Consider the following 23088-nt stretch of genomic DNA (forward strand, 5'->3'; position numbering starts at 1 on the left):
GCACCACTTCCAGGGCAATACCCTCCTAAGGCAGGGAGAGGGATTCTCAGCTGTCTTATCCAGGGATTTCACAGTACCAGTGCATTCAATATGCAAGCTTGCAAACTTGTTAATATGCATATAACCCATAATTTTTAGGTTGGAAAACAACACTCTTTCATTAAGCATGTTGCTCATCTTTGGTAATAGGACATTAAATATAGTTCAGCTCTTCTAGCCTGGTCAGTGGCAGGTTTATACAAGTCTTGGCTTCTAATTCTGCATAACACCAAAAAGAAGAAATGCCTTCTTTTTCATTTTTCAGGAGCAACTGAAAATTGCTCTTTAAAACACTGTCCTACCTAAGCATGTGGCTATTGGTGAGGACAGACAGGGGAGCAGGCAGGACTGACACCTTCTGTCTGCAGCCCTGGTTTACCAAGTTCCATTTAATTTTCCTTGTAGATAATAAATAATGCATGCTCCTTCAAGAATAAAAAATATCAGATGTCTCAACACTCAGCTACTTGTGGTAATCTCTAACAGAAATTCCAGCATGCTGTGTGAGAAGAGGTAATACAGTTAGTCACAGGTGAGCCCAGCAACAAGGCTTTTCGTGTGTCTTGACCTCACACTCTGCCTGTCAAATGTTGCCCATTTTAATGCATGACTGGAAAAGAAGTCCTCTCATTCATACAGAGGATTTATTTCTGGACTGAGATTACCAAGCAATTCAGCTTCCACTTCAGGAAAAGGAAAAGACATTTAGCTCAAGCCTAAGCTCTTGTCCCTTTGTGCTATTCTGATGCTGTGGAAAGCCTTTAAAGAAGTTGCAGTAAGAACTCATATCTACCATAATGCTGTTTTTCTATGCCAAAGTGGTGTAAAAAGACCTTCCTGCAAATAAGATTCAGCCAAAGTGAGCAAAACTGTAACAAAGCATCAAGGCAAGTCTCCTTTTTTTTTTTTTTTTTCCAGTAAATACAAACGTTAGTAGGATGCTCTTCTTTTATACACAGTCAAGCCACAAGTCTGTTTCATTGCTTCTATTTTTTTTGGAGGGGTGCAGAAGGTTGAAGACTGTGATAATGCTTGGCTGCTTCCTGTGTTCAAAACAGCAGTCTGAAATAATCATCAGGAAAAGACACATTTTGAGGGTTTAAGTGTCACAGGTTTATTCTTGGCTGATACAGCCACAGCTGAGGCAGCAGCTGGAGCTACATTGTACATGGCAGTGCTGGAGTACATTTTCTGTACATCAGCCAGGAAGAAACCAGCTCCCAGCTTCCATCTCTTGAGCCCCAGGCCAGCAAGACTTTAGGGGCATGATAAAAATAATGCATTCAGTTCTGGGAAAGCAATGAATTATCTTCCGTGCTCAGAAGTATAAAATTTCCCTTGATCCTAATTAGCACACTTCATTAATTCAGTCATGTCCAGTGATTGATGGCCGACACGATGGACACCAGGGAGACAAAGTCCCTCCCACCGTAAGTGAAGACAAGGTTTGTGACCATCTGAAGAACCTGAACATGCACGGGTCCATGGGACCTGATGAGTCCCCCAGAGTCCTGAAGGAATTGGCTGATGTAGTTGCCAAGCCACTTTCCCTGATACTTGGAAAGTCATGGCAGCCAGGTGATGCCCCTGGTGACTGGAAGAAAGGAAACATTATGCCCATTTTTAAAAAGGGTAGAAAGGAGGATCCTGGGAACTACCAACCTGTCAGCCTCACCTCTGTGCCTGGGAAGATCATGGAACAGATCCTCCTAGAAGATATGCTAAGGCACACGGAGGACAGGGAGGTGATTCAGGACAGCCAGCGTGGCTTTACTAGGGGCAAATCCTGCCTGATCAACCTAGTGGCTTTCTACAGTGGAGTGACTGCATCAGTGGACAAGGGAAGACCTATGGATGTCATCTATCTGCACTTCAGCAAGGCCTCTGACACAGTCCCCCACAACATCTTTTTTTCCAGGTTGAAGAGATATGGGTTTGATGGGTGGACTGTTCAGTGGATAAGAAATTGGCTGCATGGTTGCATCCAGAGGGTAGTGGTCAATGGCTCCATGTCCAGATGGAAAACACTGACAAGTGGTGTCCCTCAGGGGTCCATACTGGGACCAGTGTTGTTTAGTATCTTCATTAATGATATTGATAGTGGCATTGGGAGCACCCTCAGCAAGTTTGCTGATGACACCAAGCTGGCTGGTGCAGTCGATATGCCAAGGGATGGGATGCCATCCAGAGGGACCTGGACAAGCTGGAGAAGAGGGCCCAGGTGAACTTCACGAGGTTCAACAAGGCCAAGTGCAGAGTCCTGCACTTGAGCTGGGGCAACCAGAGATATGAATACAGGCTGGGGGAAGACATGCTGGAGAGCAGCCCTGTGGAAAAAAACCTGGGGATACTAGTGGATCAAAAGCTGGACATGAGCCACCAATGTGCAATTACAGCTCAGAAGGGCAAGCACATCCTGGGCTACATCAAAAGAAGTGTGGCCAGCAGATCAAGAGATTCTGCCCCTCTACTCTGCCCTGGTGGGATCTTACCTGGAGTGCTCTGTCCAGCCCTGGAGCCCCCAACGCAAGAAAGATGAGGACCCACTTGGAGCGTGTCCAAAGGAGGTCAATGAAAATGGCTAGAGAGCTGGAGCAGCTCTCTTCTGAGGACAGACTGAGGGAGTTGGGGTTGTTCAGCCTGAAGAAGAAAAAAGCTCTGGGGGGACCTTACAGTGACCTTCCAATACCTGAAAGTAGCCTGTAAGAAGACTGGGGAAGACTAGGGCATTTAAGAATAGGACAAGGGGCAATGGTTTCAAGCTAGAGAAGGGTAGATTTAGGTTGGACATTAGGAAAAAGTTCTTTAATATGAGCGTAGTGGATCACTGGAACAGGCTGCCTAGAGAGGTGGTGGGGGCCCACCCCTGGAGACATTCAAGGTCAGGCTTGATGGGGCTCTGAGCAGTCTGTTCTAGTGTGAGATGTCCCTGCTTATTGTAGGGGGATTGGATTAGATGACCTTTAGAGGTCCCTTCCAACCCAAGACATTCTAGGATTCTATGATTGGCAGGGTCTGAGCAGGTATAGTAATTCCTACCTCCTCTGAGCACACTGTATTAGTGTTTCTTATAGTCAGGGAAAAATGGTTAATAAAGAAAAGTTCAAAATAATCCAGAAAAAAAACAGACAAAGAGAATGTAAGTACATGCACAGAAAACAGTACTGCATGGATCAAAAGTCATAAAGGATTTTGAAGATTTATCTTTGAAAGGTTGGGAGAAGTGTTCTGTACAAGTCTTTTTTTTCCCCACAAAGTTTAGAAATAAGTGGTTAAAAAAGGTGAATAGAGAAACCAAACAGCACAAAGCCTTCATTTTTCTCTTAAATGGATGCTCAGATCATTACAAACCAAACATGTCTCAAACCTACCCATTGTGGCAGAGAATATCACAATCCCTAGCACATTCATGCCATCACTAGTGCCTGGTTCTGACTTGTAAATCACTTCAGGAGGGGGAGTGATATCCAAGGCAAAATTCTGGACATTGGATCCATTCTCATCCTGGACTCCGTATATTATAATGCGACGAGTTGTGCTGTCAGATGATGCTTTGTTGGATTTAATGATGGGAATGCTCTTGGTGCGATACTGAAAGAAAACAAAGTAGTTTTTATTATAGTATCTCAGCAGGAATTAATAGCTTTATGAGACCTCCTAAGGGCTGTGTTTCAACAGGCTGCTTATTAAAGGGACAAGCATGAAAAGAAGAACGACAGCTCCTGTCCCTGTGCTGCTAACATCTGTAAAAACAGTGGAAGTTTTAGAAAAGCTTAACAAAACCAGAACTTCCTATATTCAGACCCTTGTGCAGCAAACACATTTTCTCCTGATAGAGCTACTTTCCTATAAGACATTAGCAGCAATGACTCCCTGGAGGTTCTGAGTGCCCTTCTTTCTGTCTCACCAGAGATAAGGTTCCCATGAAATATTCCCCTAGGTGAATGTAGGTGACTGCTGAAGTCACCTTCATCAGTACCTGGAGTAAAATGCAGTGTCTGTATCTGGATTCTGTTTTACAAAGATACATGTTTTATGTGATGCTGGCTCATTTCTTTCATCAGTGGTAAAAGGAATATAGTCACTTACCTGCTTGAATGTGGCCTCGACAAGATTGGCTGGAAACATGTTCCTAAAAATGAACAAATAAAAGAATAATTTCTATGGAACTGAAAACAACTTCTGCTTTCTGTGTCTTGGGTCTTCCCACTCATGCCATACAGCTGTACCTGACTGAACAAGAGTCAACAAACAGACAGCTACTTAGAATTAAAGTTTTGGGACTTGCTTCTAAATACCAGGAGCTCTAGTTTCAGTTTCTGGTGCTGCCACAGTCTCAATGTCATAACTGAGGCAATGTAATTGCTACCATTCCCTCTCCCATCTGCTAACTGGGGAGAAATTCTTCCCTTATTCCATATTTTGTCTTCCTTACTTAGATAATGAGCTCTTCAAGACAAAGTCAGTGTTCAGGGATGTACTCCTGAGACTCTTGGGTGCTGTAATCTACTTTGGGATTTCTAAGTACTCCTATGAGATGACTCAAAAGCTGTTACACCTCCTGATACTCTTTCATCACTAAAACTGTAAGACTTTATGGTGATTTGGTCAAGAACAATTTTATTTTCAAAAGGAGGATCTCATTCCTCATTAAAAGAATTGAGATTAGAGCTGCACAATCTCTGCTAAATTTTATTTTAATATGGTTCCTAAGGCTTCAGAACAAGAATCTAGAGTGAGGTCTACAGCTTCATCTTTGCTCACAACTGAGTTACAAAGACAACAGCCATGGTCTGCAGTGAGACCAATAGATTTTTCATTCCAAAAGGGACTCTTCTTGTCATGTTTTCTCACTCTCTGCTAATTTATAACTTCTGTTTGAGCTAGATTACTACTTTGCAGAAAGACATTCAATCCTAATTTGAAATGGAGAGCACACCCTCTACAGGCTTCAAAGAGTAATCATAGTATAGTTGGGCAAAAAAGTAATTTATTTCAGTGTAGCATTTGGAAATCAAGATTTATGTGATTACTCTAATAGGATCATTTTCAGAACTGCTTAATTTTCAGCCCAAAGTTCTAAACCTGTGGGCAAAAAGCACTGACAGCCTGTGACCCAATGATATGCTTTCACAGACATAAATTTAGGCAAGGAGAAACTCCTGAGTTCTCTATCCAAAAGACTTCTTATTCAATGCTCAGCTCAATCCCTAAGACAGGCCAACACCTATACATGTGAAAAGCCCACTCTTGTTTCCAAAGAAAAAGAAAAATAATTCTTACACCGTACACTGCAACACCTCCTTCCATTTTACCAACTCTGCTTCACAGCCCTGCTTAAGAGGGTTGTGCACTCCAGTATGTGATAGCAGAGGACAGCAGCTTGGGCCATATAGAATCATTACATGGTTTGGGTCTGCAAGGTACCTTTAAAGGTCACCTGGTCCATCTTTCCACATAAGGAAGTTATAAGAAGGTAGTAAGGTTTAGTTAATATATTGCAGTTCCTTTGTTCACTCTTTCATTTAATTGGAGTGATTTAGCTTAAGACACATAAGACACTGTGCAGTGACAAGGTTAGTGATGAGCAACTCTGAGCACACCATTCTAAGGGGTGCTGCACAGCTGAGTCCTGTGCTGCCATCAGCAGAGCTGTCACCCCAGTAGTAACAGCACAAAGCCTTGGGTTATCTCTGCAAACTATCCATAAAGCTGACGATTGTCTGGTTCAGATGTCAAACCTGTAGCCAAAGCAAGACACAGACAATAGGCAGCTGTGCATTGCTGTCCTATCAGATCCAGACACAACCTTCTGCCTGAGCCCCAGGGGCTTGGCTGACACAGGACTAACTGAAGAACAGCTGGATGGAGCTGGACCTGGGAAGATGGAGAGGATGGTTATAGGAGGGGGAAGCACTGGTGAGAAAAAATTGTTACTGCCTTGTAATGCTTCATCTGGGAATTGTGCTTCTAGGTTGTTAAAAGCTTCATTAGTATTAAATTGTCTTTGTTTTGTGATTTGAGGTGATGGGAGGCAAGGTGCTCCAGGAGAGCACAGCGTTAAGTGTGACAATTGTGCTCTGACCTGCTGTGTAAAGGCGAATTATTCTGAAAGCAGAGATCCACACTGAGGGTTCCTGCACAGCTCTGAATATGAATGTCATGTATGATCTGTGGCTTTACAAAGAAATATGAATTCAATTGCTGATGTTCTTCACCTTCTGCCTTAGTTTTATAGTCCTAATTAGTAGAATTAGTAACAAATTAAGACTGCTTGAGAAAGGAAATATCATATGGTTAGTAGCTAGATTAAATGTTAGACAAATTTGTGGAGGATTAAAGCATTGTGTTTCTTTATTATTCTTTATCCTGCAGGAATTACAACTACCCACTTAATACTAGATACTGGAATTCTACCAATATTTTTTAATATATTATGCACTGTCATCCAGTCTTTGAGACTAGCTTTACCAAAGTTACACAATTTATCTAGTGAAAGGATGACCTGAATGTGTTTGCCAGAGCTTCGGATTATTTTTTATTTTAAGCTGGTTTACTTGGATTGAAAAAATCCAGTATTAGCCAAAATTTTGTTTTGATAATTAAAAACATTCAAGAGAGCAATTTGTGGATGAGAATTCAAATGAAGAAATAATGAGAAGAAAGTACCAAACTGTCACCTAGAACTGGAGGATGACCTGGAGTGTGTGTTGGTTCAGTCAGGTCTCTTCAGAAACACTTGAGAAATTCTCACTTTAGGGGCATGTTTTGCTGCATGTTGATATTTCCAGCCATGAGCTGGATGTTTGACAGGAATCTCCTGGGAATGTTTCAGACCAAGAGGCTGAAGTAATACTGGTTGTGGGGTATTTGCCTTTTTACCATGGAACCGGGAGGAGGAGGGCTGGCAGGATCCTCACCACTGCCTCGGGGCAGCTCTCCTGGGGGTCTCTGTCCCACCAAACCTGGGTTTTGAAGGATGCAATATGGGGTGTGAGCTTCAGTCTAGCACAAAAATCCAGACACTTGCATTTGCCCAAACATGTTACAAAACTAATGGCAGGGTGTTGCAGCCTGTTGATCTCTCCCTGTGCTGCACACCTATCTGGAAGCATCCAGCCTGCAACCAGACTGGCCTCTGCAGATCTCTACTAGCTTCAGGGCAATATGAAGATCTACCCACATGGATCTGTTACCAGGGTCATCAAGTGAGCCTGTCTCTCTCCTCAGAACAGGTGCTGTGTTTGTCACTGACATATATTGAATTAAAGACACTGTTAGTACTTAGGAAGTAATAATTCAAGCTGAGCTAGCTACTCACTGCTGTCACCAGCTATAAATGCTGTTGTGTTTATTCAAATGAGAGCTAAGCAGATAAAAGACTTCTAAATTTCCAGCATGACTTTCAGATTGCTTATAAGATACAGGACACAAAATTATAATTTGGGAAACTTAAAGTGATCTGGAATTCATTTCTCTAGTACAAGTAACATTTTCTCCAACCTCACTGGCACAAGTCAGCACTCCTAGCAAGAATAATTTCACATAATAATAGGGAATTAAATACAGTGAATCACATTGAGTGAGACTGGTGTGGAACAGATAAATTTAAGTGTAAGACAAGGATATGATTGTAAAACAGAAACTGAGACATATGGTTTCTAGTTACATAAAAAATTAAGAGCTAAATACAGTGTACCCTGAGGAAAAACATTTCCCAGAGCATCTTCTGCTTCAGGAATTCTGCCAGACAGAGCAGGAGCATTCAACACAGGCTAAAAAAGTGAGTGTGCTTCGAACTTCGGTATCAGCTGAGGGAACCTTCTACAGCCTCTGAGCTGTTGAGCCACCTCTTGCACATCTGGCCTGGCCTGCATTTGCTGTGATGGCAGCACACACACACACCATGACCTACTAAACACCTTCTTTGACTACATCCTGCTGCGATGCACAGGCTAGTTAATTCTGCTAGCAAATTTTGGAGTCCTTCCCTGATTCTGTATAGGATAAGAGGATTCAGACATCAGGATGTATTGAGTTAGAAATGTGTATGTGTGACTAAGGCAATGTGTTCTGCAGTTTGATAGTCATGGAATTTGAAGAAAATCCTGAAGATTTGTATCAAGTATTGACAGTACCTGGTCTAAGGAACAACTCTGAGGGTGCAGCTTCCCATTACACCTAGGATTCAATTGCATCTTACCACTGCCAAAAGTGGGAGGTCCTCCTTCTTTCTCCTTTGTCTTCCAGCAATTAACCTACCAATTAACACTATTCTCTCATTCTTGCTGCCTTAGCATTCCACTGCTTTAGGAAGCTGAATTGTGTTAGGAAGCCATTTTTCAGCTCAGTCCATGCCCTGGCACTGCCCTCAGGATGTGAGAGCCCTCTTGCTCTCTTCAGAAGGTTTCAGAAGGTTGCTGACCATGAGAACTACAGCAGTGATACAAACATCAGCACGGTTAAACTGTTTTATTGCTCATGCAGTGAGCCACAGAACATGAGCCTACAGCTATCAGGATAGCAAATTTGATGGCTGCTGGATAAATTCTATTAGGAATAATAGGCAAAATTCTGATTGCAGCTGTACTTCTGAGTATCTGAAATACTCATTCTAAGCCCTGACTACAGCATCTGTTAACTCCAAGCATTCAGCTTTTGCAGATCTCTTAGAAGAGAAATTAGGCCAGCTGCTGTAGCCTAAGAGCAGCCACAGGTATGGCAGATGTTGTTTCCTTGACTCAGAACACCCATTCCTTCTGGGGCATTCTGTGCTCTGCAGCAGCAATCTGGTTTTGCTCTCAGACTTTGATGTTATCAGTACCTAATCCAGGCCACACCAGACAGTCTTTGGCTATAGTCTCCCATGCTGTGGAATTAAAGCCACCAGTCTGGGTTTTTGCTACATCTGCGTCCTCATAATGTTTTATTGGCCTATATTTGCACTGGGCATAAAACAGCTGTGGTCACTCTGCTCTCAAATTTGAACTAACATAGCTGAGCTTGCAAGAACATTATTTTAAGACTACATATTTGACACTATTCTAATGCTTCAGTGTCTGAGATCTTACCCTGTCATTCTATACAGCAAGGGTACAGAGGACTAAAAATGGAGTCCGAGTAGCTCAACATGACAACTAAGAAGTTTCCAGGTTTTACAGCTGTGCACAGGAATGAACAGCACTGTGGTTCCTTTACTATAGGCTGAGACCCTTCTCAGTGACATTATCTTAATTTAAAATGTTTGTTTGCTTTTGCTGTCCCCTGCATGGTTTCATCATCAGCTGTGTAGCCTCCTGACTACTTCACTGTACCACATGAGCCACCAATCCTGTCCTTTATCATATAGGTATAGATCTGGAAAACCTTCCTGCTGGTGTCTGTGGGCTCCAACAGGGTTTGGACTCCTGAAATCAAGGGCAAAAATTAATTCTGCAAAACTGAAGAAATTGCCTATCTCAGGGCCCTCTGGAGGATGCATCTTGCACATCAGTAGTCACTGCCACTGTCTCATCCCATTTCTCAGTATCAATCTTACTGCCTCCTGCTAAAAGGACAAAAGAAGGCTTTTGCAGAATTAATGAGGCATTTAAATCCTCATTATGGTGGTAAAAGATACTAATAAAATGCAAAAAACCCCACAACATTAATCTGTTGTCAGTCATTTTGTCTTGCTTGCCTTTTTGCAGATCAGAGCAGAACTTACATGGTGGAATCATTTTGCCAAACATGGACTTTTTATCTATCCTGAGGGAGACACTTTCATGGCCTTTCAGTTCCAGTAAGGGATCTGGAGATGAACCTCCTTACCCTGCTTCTGAAAGAAAATATCCTGACACAAGCCCAACAGGGCTATGGCTTTCTGAGAAAATAATTCCTTAAAGTAGAAGCACAAGTACACCTTTAGGCATCTTGAAAAGGCTGAATCATATCAAAGGCAGTGTGACAGTCCCAACTCATATCCACTATGTTCCAGCAAGGCAAAATTATTTCATAAAAAGTCTACATTTGCACTGGAAGTTGTCCAGGCCAATTGTCAGGAAGATGGATTATTTATTCCTCTTTAGGGTTTAAGTTTTCCTAATGTAGTTTCAACTCCCGACCTTCATGCACCTCCCCTTCTGTGACTAAGGCCTCCTGACCAGAAAGCAGAAACTGCTTCGTGATCCATCTCCCCAGCATTGTTTTCATCAAAGAATTATCCTTTTTCCATGTTGGTTTCCTTTTGTGCCAAATAGGAACCGCACATTTAGGGGCTTCAGAGTCCTTTGTAAATACATGAGGTTTGGGCTTCTGTGCAGCTTGAACTGCTTAAAAATTAACCAGAAGCAAACATCTGCACATACAGTACAGAACAGTGCTGGCACCAGGGTGGTTTTGTGAGACAAAAAGAAAACTGGCAATCTGAAATGAGTAAAAATTGTAGTTTTCCATAAAGGGGACAGGGGACAGAAAAATATTTCTATCATAGTACACAGTGGCTTTTGGCAAAAGATAAATGAATTTAGGGCAAAGTTATTAAAAAATCTCTTTCATAGTTTAAACCCCGGATCATTTAATGCAGTCTTAAATGTTGTGTGTTTATACAATTCAGTCTAGAGAAGTAAACTTTAAAAAATGTGATACCTGGTTCTGCACAGCCTGGACTTGTTCCAAACTACAGCAGATACTGGATTTCTCCTGCCCTCTTTTCAAGAAACACAATTTCTATAAAATAGAATACAGCTCTCAGATTGAAAGAGGAAAAGGAAAATATTTTAAAGAGTGCTCAGGATTCCCACGAAAACATAAATCCTCTACAGTGTTCAAATCCTCTTCTAACTATTAATAGTATTAAAAAAACCCTCTCTTGGTTAAGCCAGATTGAGTTTTCCAGTACCTGCTATTAAATTGAATGCAATCCTGAATATCCAGTGGTAAAATGCTCTGACTTATCCTTCCAGTAAACTTCAGAAATGTACAAATTTGTGTGTCATGGGTTAAGGCCTGATTTGATCCTAACAGTGTGCACTGATTTGATTTATTTGGAGCTTTTGAAGTGAATAAGCTTGTGATCTCTTGCTGCCTGGTTAGACTTCAGAGAGGCTAAAAATATATGTATACCCTGCACTTGCTGGTGCCCAGGTTTGCATATCCAGCAGCCTTCTATAAAACAGGAGCCTAAACCCCCAGTTTGGCTGGGATTTGTTTCCTCATGTGCATGTTTATGGTGTTTGCCTGTTTGTTTCTTTCTCATCAGCCAAATTCTGTTTCCCTTGGTGACAAAAGCAAGTAGCATGATTTAAGTTGCAACAAGATTTACCCTTCTAAATAAAAGGTATTTTGATCACAGCAGCAGGATGTGTTGGAAATATTAACTGCTAGTGTAACCAGTGTGGTCCTGAGTCATACAGCTTGTTTGACAAATGTTCATCCCCAAATTATAGGCATTTTCTACTCTCCTTGTTGGGTGAATAGATGTTGCAGAGTTAAACAAACCTTATATTTAAAACTGAATGCTATTCCAGCAAATATGTCCCCTTTTGTCCTTTTGAAAGTCTGACTTAAGGCTGCAGCAACACTAAAGATTCTAGGTAGAAAGACAAATTGAATGTTGAAACCCTTCTATGATGCTGCATTCAGTGAACCCTCTGTCCAGACTGAATCTAGGAGGACATCAGTAGGGACAGATTCACATCCACAGATCATGTCCCCAGTCTCTTGGGGTTTCCTTTAGAGAGGAAGTCTTTCATATACTTCTGTTTAGCATGGCAAAAATGGTTAACTTTTGGATACAATTTTTTAAGCTAAAAATTCAGTATGTTGAGGTTTTGTATGTCCTGCTCAGTGTGAGGCTTAGAGCCATTTCAGAATTCTGCAGTACAGAGTCTCAGTTGTGTCCTGATCAAGTCATATACACTAGAGGTTTTATTGCTGAGGTTTTTTTACAGGACAGACAAATGTACAGGGGAAGTACCATCTGCAAAATGATGCAGAATAATAATGTGATGGGTGATTAATGTTGCAGGTTTTTACATAAGGCTCTGCAGCAGTTATTGGTTTCATTTACTGCTAAGTCAGCACATTCTTTGATTTCTGATTAAAACCACTTCTAAAAGAAAAATCCTCACCAACGAATTCTAGAAATGCAATTTCTAGCAATATCCTCCTTGCCAAAAAATTACAGACTTGACAATGTCATATAAAACATCACAAGAAATAATAATGTATTTCATAATTTCAAAGTGGGTTCAAGTCTGAAATTAGTGAGGGTAAATACATGTATCCCCGTGCCAAGGTTCATGCTTTTAAAATAAAGCCCGCAGTTATGTCCCATATATCATCTCTCCACTTGTACATCTAGAATTCTTCATTTGCAGAATGCCAGATGTTTCCTGTGTAAACTTATGTGCACACATGCAATTGATAAATTGAGAGGAAATTAATGAATTGAGAAGATAAGCCAATCTGGGCCTAAAAAAAGATGGTCTCCAGCTGTGAATGGAAGTGATTTATCATTGAGCTAAAGGATCAGCTTTTCTAGCTCAAACCAGCAGATACATCATTACATTTAATCCAGACTTCCACATAGATATTTAGGAGTTTTGCAACTGACTTCAGCAGAGCCAGGATTTCACCCATAGTGTTTGCCTAGGCTGAAAGCCCATTCTCCACAGTTGTGTTATTCTTATTTATTTATTTAGTAAATGTGGTTATTTCTGTAGTGGAGGAATAAAAACCATCAGTTTGTGCACTTGGGGCACAGAGGCTGCAGCTGTGACTGCTGCTTAGCACAGCAAAAGGAGAGAGCTTTATTCTCTCTTTTTCAGCTTTGGTAATGAGAGTGGCTCGTTGGCCTGTCGTTTTTGACACCTGCTCAAACCAGTGAATACTTTAAGGTTTTGCAGACTAAAAGCTCATGCCTGGTTGAAAACATGAACACCTGAAATATGCATGCAAACTAGTATAATTTACTCAGGTAAATGTTTGTAGAAAGTGGAATTATAGATTATACTTATAGATGTTTAGATCAGGCCATAGTGTTTTACCTTCAATGAGGCTCAGCAGAATAAAGTGTTCCCAAACCTCACCACTAAACCTGTGGTATACAGGGACCAGCCAGGAAGAGATAAAGACACTAGACTGTACCTCAGATCTCAGGTTCCAGTCATACAGACATGAAGTTGTTCTATTCACACATTACTACAGAACTGAATTTAAATTTTGCACACCCCAGGTACTTTTCATCTGACTCATCTCTGTGAACTCTCCGCATCTCAAAAAGCAACTGGGCTGGTGGGAAGAAGGGGATGGAACCTATGGCAAGGAAGACCCCGTCCAGAGGCAGCTGTAGGGCAGCTTGGATGTAAAATTGCACCATATGTCTCATTATGCCTGTATTTGTCCAGGACTCAGACCTTAGAAACAGCTTGGCATGCCAGGAAGGGTTTCCAAACATGTCCACTATGAAGATAATCATTAAGATCACAGTTTTCCTTTTACTTCTTACACTACTATGTTGTACTAAGGGATTCAAAGCTCCAGTAACTTGTTCAGTTCTTTCTTCTGGGTGTAGGAATAGTCCTTTATGCAGCAGAAACAGAATAATGTGACTTAACATTGTATCACAAACACTTTTGAGATCCCCTGCACATACATCACAGCAAAGTCTCTGGGGAGATACAGATGCCATGAAAAGAGCACCTTCCCATTGCAGGTGACAGTGGTGGCTTTGTGGAAATCTACAAAAGAGACTGTGCTCAGCTGCTGCTCCATGACTGATACAACTTGGCCCGTTCTCAGTGAGACAGTGATACAATAGGAAAACGTGGGTTTCAAATGGCCTGGCTAATTGCAACTTGGAGGAGAAAACAAAAGATTTTTAGAAGCTTTTCATCGCAGTTTCTTCTCATTCAAGATCCCATTAGCTCTGATTATAGTACTCGGTGTGCTTATGCTATGTGAGGGTCAGGAATTTGGGGTCTTGAAAGACAAACTGTGCAACATTTTGAATTTTATTAAGTCAAGCTCCAAAGATAACTCTTCATGGTTTAGTTACACATTGGGCCTAGCTGCCCCTGCCCCGTATGGTATGAGATCACCAGCTTGAGAAACTACCAAAGAAAGGCAAAACTTGGTCTTTCTCCATGAGGAAAAATAAACCTGAGGCACATAATATGTTCCCTCAGGAAACTAATCCCACTAGCACCTGAAATGCTGAGACAAAGAGGGACATTCAGGCAAGGCTATAAAAATGCCATCAGTGCTTTAATGCTGCTCTGAAAGAACAACCCTCCTTTCTGCCAAACAAAGTAAAACACACAAGAAAAAGTCACAAAGCAGAACAGTGTGATAAAAATAAGGAATAAAAAGATCACAATAGTGGTCTTGCTAATCGTGTTGTTCTTCTGAGAGTTTATATGAGCAATTGTAACAGCACTGTTCAGACTTATTTCCTGAAAAATGTGAATTTCAGCTCTTATGTTTAAGGTTTTGCTTATAACAACTGTCTGCCCTTATTTACAATAAAAATTAAAAGTCTAGTACAGTCTTTGCCTTAATAATAGATTTAATGATGAGCTCCATAGGCTATGTGTGATTCTATGGGGGTAAAAAACCCAACCCTACCCCACTATTCTTAGTACTTCTGATACATTTGGTGGCCATTCATTTAAATTTTGCTGGAAACAGCCAGTATAAACATCTGATAACTTGAAAATAATCTGAAATTTTCTTGATTCTTTTTCTTGATTTAGACAAAATGTTCATCCTTAGGTTCAGAACTTCTCCCCAGACCACAGTTCCTCATGCGTTTATGTACAAAATGCTACCTTCAGAAAGCAGAAAGAATGAATGTAGTTACCTGATTAAGTCAAGCAGTGCATCTGCAGAGCTCATGATGGGCTTTCCACCCTCTTCGGTGCTCTCCTTCTGTGCTGCTCCACCGGGATGGATAATGGAGACCATAATTATTCCCACAACCACAGCCACAAATGTTGTCCACAGGTAGTAAGTGACAGTTATGATACCTAATCGACTGGAAGTCTTGGCATCCAGGGCTGCTAGCCCAGACATTAAGCTGTGGAAAGAAAACACAACATATTTAGAAACTTCTGCTTAACACTAATGCAACTGAAAACCTAACTTCCTGATTATTCCAGTTTATCTGCATCTCTCAGGACTGCCTGCCTATCAATATTTTTAGAAGCTTGTCAGTGACACTAAAACTGTAGCCTCTGTGTCTAAAGGGATCTTTCTCAATTTCCATGTGAGATCTTGGTTACTTGAATGAACTTGCAAATGGAGACTGAATCCTACTGACTGTTCCCTGAAGTTTGGGGGTTAGTTTTACATAACCTACATGTGTGATGGCTCAGTTCACAGGAGCATGAACTTCCTGTGTGAAGCCAGACCAGAACTTTAAAATGAAAAACACAAAGAGGAAAATTTATCTTATAGTCTGTTTTTTATGTAAAATTATAACTTTGGTTTCTTTCTAAAACAATACAAAACACCATATATTTTTTGCTTTTCTTTACCCTTTAAATTCCTGCTCACCACTGCCAGAAAGCGACCACTGGTCATCCTCTTGCTTCTGTAGCTTGCCTCTGCCAAGCTATACAACTCTCTGCCAAGTGCTTTAGCTCCCACTGACCCTCTTTGATAGGCAAATGAAGGCACTGATGGTCCCTGAATCTGCTCCAAGCTTCTCTGACAAAGACACTGATCCAAGGCTGAGGTTTGAGTTTCCAGTGACACCAGTGTTGCCTGGGGCTTCTGGCTTGTATCGGCAGTAGTGTGACCTGCAGGACTAGGGAAGTGATTGTTTCTTGGTACTGGCACTGGTGAGGCCACACCTCAAATACTGTGTTCAGGTTTGGGCCCCTCATTACAAGAAGGACATTGGGGTTCTGGAGTGTATCCAAAGAAAGGTAACAAAGCTGGTGAAGTGTCTAGAGCACAAGTCTTATAAGGAACACCTGAGGGAACTGAGGTTTTTTGGCTTAGGGAAAAGGAGGCTGAGAGGAGGCCTTCTCACTCTCTACAACTACCCAAAAGAGGGCTGTAGCAAGGTGGGTATCAGCCTCTTCTCCCAAGTAACCAGCAATAGGACAAGAGGAAATGCTTCAGGTTGCACCAGGGGAGGTTTAGATTGGTTATTGAGAATAGTTTCTGCACCAAAAGGATTGTCAGGCACTGGAACAGGCTGCCTAGGGAAGTGGTGGTGTCACCAATGCTGGGAGTATTTAAAAGACGTGTAAACATGGTGCTTAGGGACATGGTTTAGTGGTGAACTTGGCAATGTTTGGTTTATGGTTGGACTTCATAATCCTTTCTAACTCAAATAATTCTATGATTCTATGAACAATTCTCTGTAAACTCTTCAAAGCACACATCTCAGGAAAACTGCAGGTGAAATAAAATACATTTATTCTTTGGTGTGCCCCCACTGTCTAGTTTTCCCGTCAAAACAGAAGAGTTTATCAGGGCTTGCCTCATGGATAGTAATTTACTAAACTGCACCTCCTTAAATGAGATCTCCTTGACCTCACTCTGCTGAGTAAGGTTGTCTAGAGCCAACGCTAAAGTGCAGCTTAACCTTCATAGTCAATTTAATGAAATCAAATGGGTGGGATTTGGTGCTCAGGTTCCTGCTAATCAGTATATTAATTAAGGAAATGTATTGCTTTTCTGCATTGCCAATCTCTCATCTAGCACGGGTTTTGTTAACTCTATAGGAGCAAGGGGAAACATTTATTGTACTGTAATATGGATCAGTTAGAAAATGAGCATCTCGATAACTCTCACTCTTGTAACCATTGTTCTTCCCTCTCTTTTATCATTGTATTTGACAGAAACTCCATCTTTCTGTGTGTCTGTAAAGCAGTATGTACAAACACAGCACTACATAGTAAAGAAACAGTAGCAGCAACAATACTCAGTTCCTTGGCATTTCCCTTGGCTGGGCCCATATGGAAAAGTAAATATTCTAAAACATTAGTTTGATAAGTTTGATAAGTAACATAAGTTTGATAAAGCAGTTGACTTAAATACATTTATCTCAAATAAATGCATCAGGTGTTTTGTAAAACAACCTTGATGCTGTTATTAGATTTCTGGGACTGAACTCTTCTCACAGGCTGAGGTTTCTCGGGCCATTGACCCAGTTCAACAGCTCATTGATGCCCAAAGGAGATACCTATGTTGTAGGCACTGCTCCACTCCTTCCCCAAAATTCCAAGAAAAAAAAGAGACAAAGAAGAAGATCAGGTTGATTTTTAACTAGCTGGGTGTTTTTCATTATAATAATTTTCAGTGTTCTTTATAGATGTATTATGCAGGGAAACAGACATCAGGGGTATGAAGGCCTGACAGTCGACCAGCAGATCTGTAACTTGTAGAAAGGCCACCATGCAGAGTGACTATTGGAGAGGGCACTACTGAGGAGACAGACAGACACTTCTCTTCCTGGTACTGCCCTGAAGCCACTACCAATGTGGTAAAGCCACACTGCTTGTACTGTCCTTGATGCTGCTGTGTTGTGTTTGTTGTACAGAACAACGGGGAGATGAGCCCTGCACATAGCACTTGAACTGTCTTGATTGTTCACCTGAGAAGTATGTTCAGAAGTACTTAGGGACAAAAATCCTAATGAAATATGTCCAGTAGTTTATGTGCCTTTGGGAGTGCTACCTCGGCCTCAAGACATTGGGCCCCTAGGATCTGGGAGGATGCTGTGCAGCTAGAATCTAATCATATATTGGCTCTTAGGTGACAAATCCTGAGGGGGCTAATAATGAGATTTCTCTGTCTTGGGGATATTCATTAACAAGATCATCATCTGTAATGAGATTATCCTGCTACCAGATAAAGTCATGCTCAGTTCATGCTGTGATGAGAAAGTCCTCAAAAGTAATTAACTATGGAGGTGCAACAGGGGCAACTGTGGTGTAACAGAAGCATGAACCATGGTCTGGGTTCAGACACAGCCCTGTGTTTTTCGTGGCCTGCATAAGAAGGAACCAGTGGAAGCAATTCTCCAAAGGCTGTGAAGTAACTCTGGTCATGCCATTTGAAGCTTAAAATTTCAGAATAATTTGCAGAAAGAAATGCTAGTATGAGACAGTAATCACTCATTAACTGATTTTTTTAACTATAACTCATTAACTGTTTTTCATTTGGCTTCATGTTTGGTGTCAGAGGGAACAGAACAGAAGACACAAAGATTGAGATGTTGATTACAACAGGATACAAAGTAATACACAGTTACACTACAGGCATCCCTCACTGTTGATCTCTGGAGCTCCAACATTCATATAACGTAGCCAAAGAATGACAAGCAAAAGTACTTTTATTTCCTAGGGAATAGGGAAGTCAGGAGGAATAAGCTTCCAAATGGTTTAACTTAAAGGTAACTGTACCATGTTCAGGTTTGCCCTCTAAATCTAATTTTCATCAGACACTCCTGGCTACATAAAAACTTCCCCAGCAGTTTCCCAAACTATTTCTAAGACTGTGAAAAGATTTTTCCATGCCATCCACTATGAGACCTTCATGAAATGTAATGGAATGAAAAGTAATGTACCTTTAATTCTTGTCAAGCCTCAGAATCTGGCTAGGCTTGGAATAACAGGACATGTATTTGATTCATAAATTAAAATAATTTGACTTAGTATGTAGCTAAGTAGCTTCCACATGTGTTTCATATGAAGCTTCCATTATATGTTTTAAGGATTGCAAAATGGACAAAACAGGATTAAACCAATGAAAAACAGACTGTAGCTTTTCTGAATAATTACAGTATATCTCACTCATACAATCAGTCTGGCAAAAAGCATTTCCACAAAAGTGTAATTTTGTGTTCAGGCGCCATTTGTTAGTTTGCAGAGAAAAAAAAATATGTCAAGCATAATTCTTCCAAAATATGTGTTAATGAGTTTTGAATGAGATATGAAATCTTGTAGTGCAGAATTTAAGTGAAATCTCTGATTACTATGATTTAAGAGGTTTCTTGCACCTTGCTTTGAAACATCTGGTGCTGGATATTATAACAGACATCATAATAAAATAAGTAGCCCCATGACCTCTTTATCTCCTGCAAAGGGTGTTCCAATTACATGAGGAAATTATCTTCCTATGGCTCTTCCTTCTGCTGTCTAGAAAAGTCTGCTTCATTTTCTCATTCTATCTTGTTTACCCAACAAATCTTGAAGGAAATTGTGTACTCTCAGGGATTTCACATGATTTGAAGGATAGCCACCAAAACTGTTGTATCTGCTTTATATCTGCAAATATCTGTCCTATGGTCCTTATATGTTTGTGGCAGTCGAGCCTCTTCAAAGTTGTGGGTTGATAATCCCAAGATCTCTATACAACATGATTCACAATATCTGCAGGTTTACAATCTTTCTAAGATTTATATTTTTATTCTTAAAAAGTAAAAGATATTTGGCTTTTTTATTGGGACATAGGTAATTCTAAATCTATTCTGCTTTGTTTTATGGGAAATAAGTTGGTCTGATCCAGCCAAATCTGTCTTGTCAATTCTCTGAACTGTCTACCCAATTTAATTGGAGAAAGCTGAAAAGCCAGTAAACCAAATAGCAGCGTTTTGGTCAAAACTTGCATATGGCCAATAATTCAAAAAAGTTTATTTACTTTCAGCATTTTAGTGGGACAGATATTAAATACAATTATTTCACTAAGGCTTCAATTGTTTCATTGCTGATTGTTAGTAAAAAAAACCCTACCTTAATTATTTTATCCAGAGTGGATTGATAAAAGTTTGTTTACTGTATTTGGACAGTCTCCACGTGATTTATGAAAGGTTACAATAAATTATTTTTTAATGGAATCTTTGTTGAGAGAAGAAGGTGAAGAATGGAGCCAGGATCAGTGGATGATCTAATGAAATCTAGATTAAGCTTTTAAGGGAAAACTAGAAGGGAAAAGGAAGATCTCGATAACTCCAGGAATTATTTCTATATATAAATCATTAAAAATTCCCAGCTAGTTACTAGGTTGTTTTAAATATTGGTAATAGCACAAATCAATTAAACTATTAAGGAGTAAGTTTCATGTCTGCTTTGAGGGAAATCTGCATAAAACCCCAAAAACTACTATAGCAATTTTGACATAATGAGGAAGATAATTCTTTCAATATCTTGGAAATCTAGTAAGTCCCATGCAAACGAGTAGCTGAGCCCTTACGAGGCACCTCTAGGCTTTTTCAGGCTGACACTGATAAGCATCAGAGTACTTCTGAAATATTTTATTTAAAAATAATAAACCCCCCCCCTTACTATCTTCTCTGTGATTCTATAGTTTTTTAAGTTGTTCTCTGATAAAAAGCAGATATTTTGACCTGTTTCAAGATCAAAACCTATAACCCTAGAAAGGGAATATAGAAGAAGCTGCTGTTAAGACCCCATTCTGCACATTTATTTTGTCTTCCTCTCCACCAGAAGCCATCTGGATGTTGCTTTGAAAGAGATGGATTATGGATAAAGTTATCAGAGGAGATTAGTGTGATTAGAAAGACATTAATCCTGTCAAGAAGTAATGGTCAAGTATTAACCACCAACAGTTGCTCCTAGAATCATGTTTGTTTTCATTCATCCCGGGCCCTCCCCTGCATTCTCATTTTGTAATTGCATGCCATAGAGAACACCTTCCTGAGCAAGTTCTCCCCGTGGGGCTGGAATGCTCCTCTAACAGCTTCATTAGAGATGATTACATTACAGTTGAGCATCATGAAAGTGAAGTGCTGACTTCACTAATGCTGCTTGATCATCCAGGCAGGCTGTCGCTTACCTTTTTGTCAAGGTCAGTGCATTCAAGTTTCAACATGGTAATAATCTCCATTTCCACAGCACAAGCCATTTCGTCATCTTTAAATGCTTTACTAATATAACCCACTATCATAAATGAAGGCATTATCTCCATTTTACAGACAAGGAAACAGAGAACTTAAGGCATTTTAAATAATTTAAAGATAAACAATTAGCAGTGAAGAAAGATATGCCTGAAGTGATCTCTGTATTGCAGTGGACCATCAGATTTTTCCTCACCTGTGCCCAGCTATCTGTGCTTTCATGACAGGCTGCTTCACTTCCATGGAAGTACTGTTGGTACCATGGAAAAGCTGGCTCTTGATCTTCAAACAATGAGCAATATGTTAGAAGACCTCACTGTCTGCAATACACTGTTTGCAGTAATTGTGTTTAGTTTTACAGCTAAGCTGCTGGAAAAGAAGATGAAATCTACAAAAGAAGCCAAATCTACATTTCTAATACATCACAACATGCAGCTTTTTGAGATTCTGCTTTTAAAATAATGCTTTATAAAACAGTAAGAGTTTTATTTTTTACCTAAAATGTTGATCTCTCCTTTTCCTTATTATCTAACACTTGTTAATGATAAACTGACATACACAGCAAAAATCCTGCCTGGAATTCACATCATACATTATATCTTCTTAGTGTGCAACAGGAAGTCTGTTTTTATGGACTAATGTAAGCAAGGCAGGACTTTGTACAGCACACGGTGAAGACCAATGTCCAACAGCTATTCTGTCACTGGTTCCTCCCAAACATCCCAATCTGTGAGGCTGCTGTGACACATCTAGGAATTCTGGAAGGGACTTTTGGTCACTGACTGGTAAAAGAGATCAGAAATACTGTAGTCTAGCTCATGCAGAATTCAGGCTGACTTGTTGATTTTAACTGTTCTGCTTAAAAAAAAAAAAAAAAAAAAGTATTTCCTACATTAAAAGGTCAGGATGTAAATGAAAACAAATTATCTATTAAATATTAAATTATCTATTATCTTTCACATCTGTGGAAAAAGCCAAGAATCTTAATAATACTTGATTTTCTGTTCTGTCAGTTCTTTCAGGTGTTTTTAGATTAAGAAAAGGGCAAAAGGATTTGAAACACAAGTTTGTATAAACAGATGTAGGATTTATTCCAACTGATGATAGTTCATACATATTTCTATCCTAAGGAAACAGGGGGAATCCAGCCAGCTCCTCAAGCTTCACATGTCATTGCCATTTCTTTTGTGACACACTAAGTATTTTAAGGACTATACAAAAGTTCTGTCAGGTCACAAACTGCTCATACTCCATTAGTAATCACTTCAGTGCTTTTCACACTTATTCACTTTGTGACCATAGATTTCTTTTGCACATCACTTGATCCCTGCTGATGCTGCCTAAATAATTTGTACTGAGTTGATCCAATTTTATCATTACATCACACATAACTTTGCAATATGTAATTTTTCACTGTAACAGTTTGGACCTCTAGGTTGCACAAACAAAAGAAAATGCTGGAAAACAATAAGGAGTCTGATCATGAGACTCCCTATTCCTAAACAGAGCTAAGAATATCGATAAGGTTACAGATGATAAGGTAGTGAAACCTCTGAAGATATCTGAGGCACAGAGGAAGAATTCTAAATAAGGTTTCCTAAGAAGGCAGAATGGAATTTTTGTCTACAAGCTCAAGCAATCTCAAAGCATCCTTTGGAGAACTTGGAGGGTAATCTTATATGAGTTCTGCAAGATAATAGCAATATGGATAATTGAAAGTACTATAAAAGTGTTGAGTGAGATTGCTCTCTAATCAGTTCTTCTTACCCTTGGGTAATCCTTCCCTTTCAGTTTCATTCAAGTACAGTTTTGCTTTTCACTCTGAAAGTAAATATATTTATCCCCTCTAGTAATCTCCTTAAAGCTCATATCTCTCGACTGCCTTTTCCACAATAAAGACTGTAGATTGCACATCCTAGAAAAGGGCTAACAGTTTGTTCTCACTGGGGTGAAATGTATTTTTATTATGTTTTACATCATTACAGTGATACACCTGTCAGGTAGTTAAAAAATGGGACATTGGACACACTTTACATTATCATTCAGGTACCCCACAGATTTTCCCATTTTAACCCAGCAGAAGGTTTACCCTCCTCTGTTGGGCAAGACCTGTTCCCAAATGCTAATATTTTTCTATTGGCAAGGCAGCAGAGGTGAAATAAAGGAAAAAATCCAGAGCCTCATAATGTGAAGAA

The 23088-nt window shown here is 40.1% G+C and overlaps 1 protein-coding gene across 1 annotated transcript in view; it reads right to left on the minus strand.

Annotated features, from left to right (window-relative positions):
• SLC1A7 (solute carrier family 1 member 7) overlaps positions 1-23088 on the minus strand; it is a 45991-nt gene that overhangs the window by 17013 nt on the left and 5890 nt on the right. Inside the window, exons 3-5 of the mRNA XM_051624931.1 lie at positions 14882-15097; positions 4129-4171; positions 3411-3630 (exon numbers count right to left, since the gene is read on the minus strand). Coding sequence (XP_051480891.1) covers positions 3411-3630; positions 4129-4171; positions 14882-15097 — 479 coding nt within the window. The remainder of the gene's footprint in view (positions 1-3410; positions 3631-4128; positions 4172-14881; positions 15098-23088) is intronic.

The sequence above is a fragment of the Apus apus genome, chromosome 7 (assembly GCF_020740795.1).
Source record: "Apus apus isolate bApuApu2 chromosome 7, bApuApu2.pri.cur, whole genome shotgun sequence".
Classification (NCBI taxonomy): Eukaryota; Metazoa; Chordata; class Aves; order Apodiformes; family Apodidae; genus Apus; species Apus apus.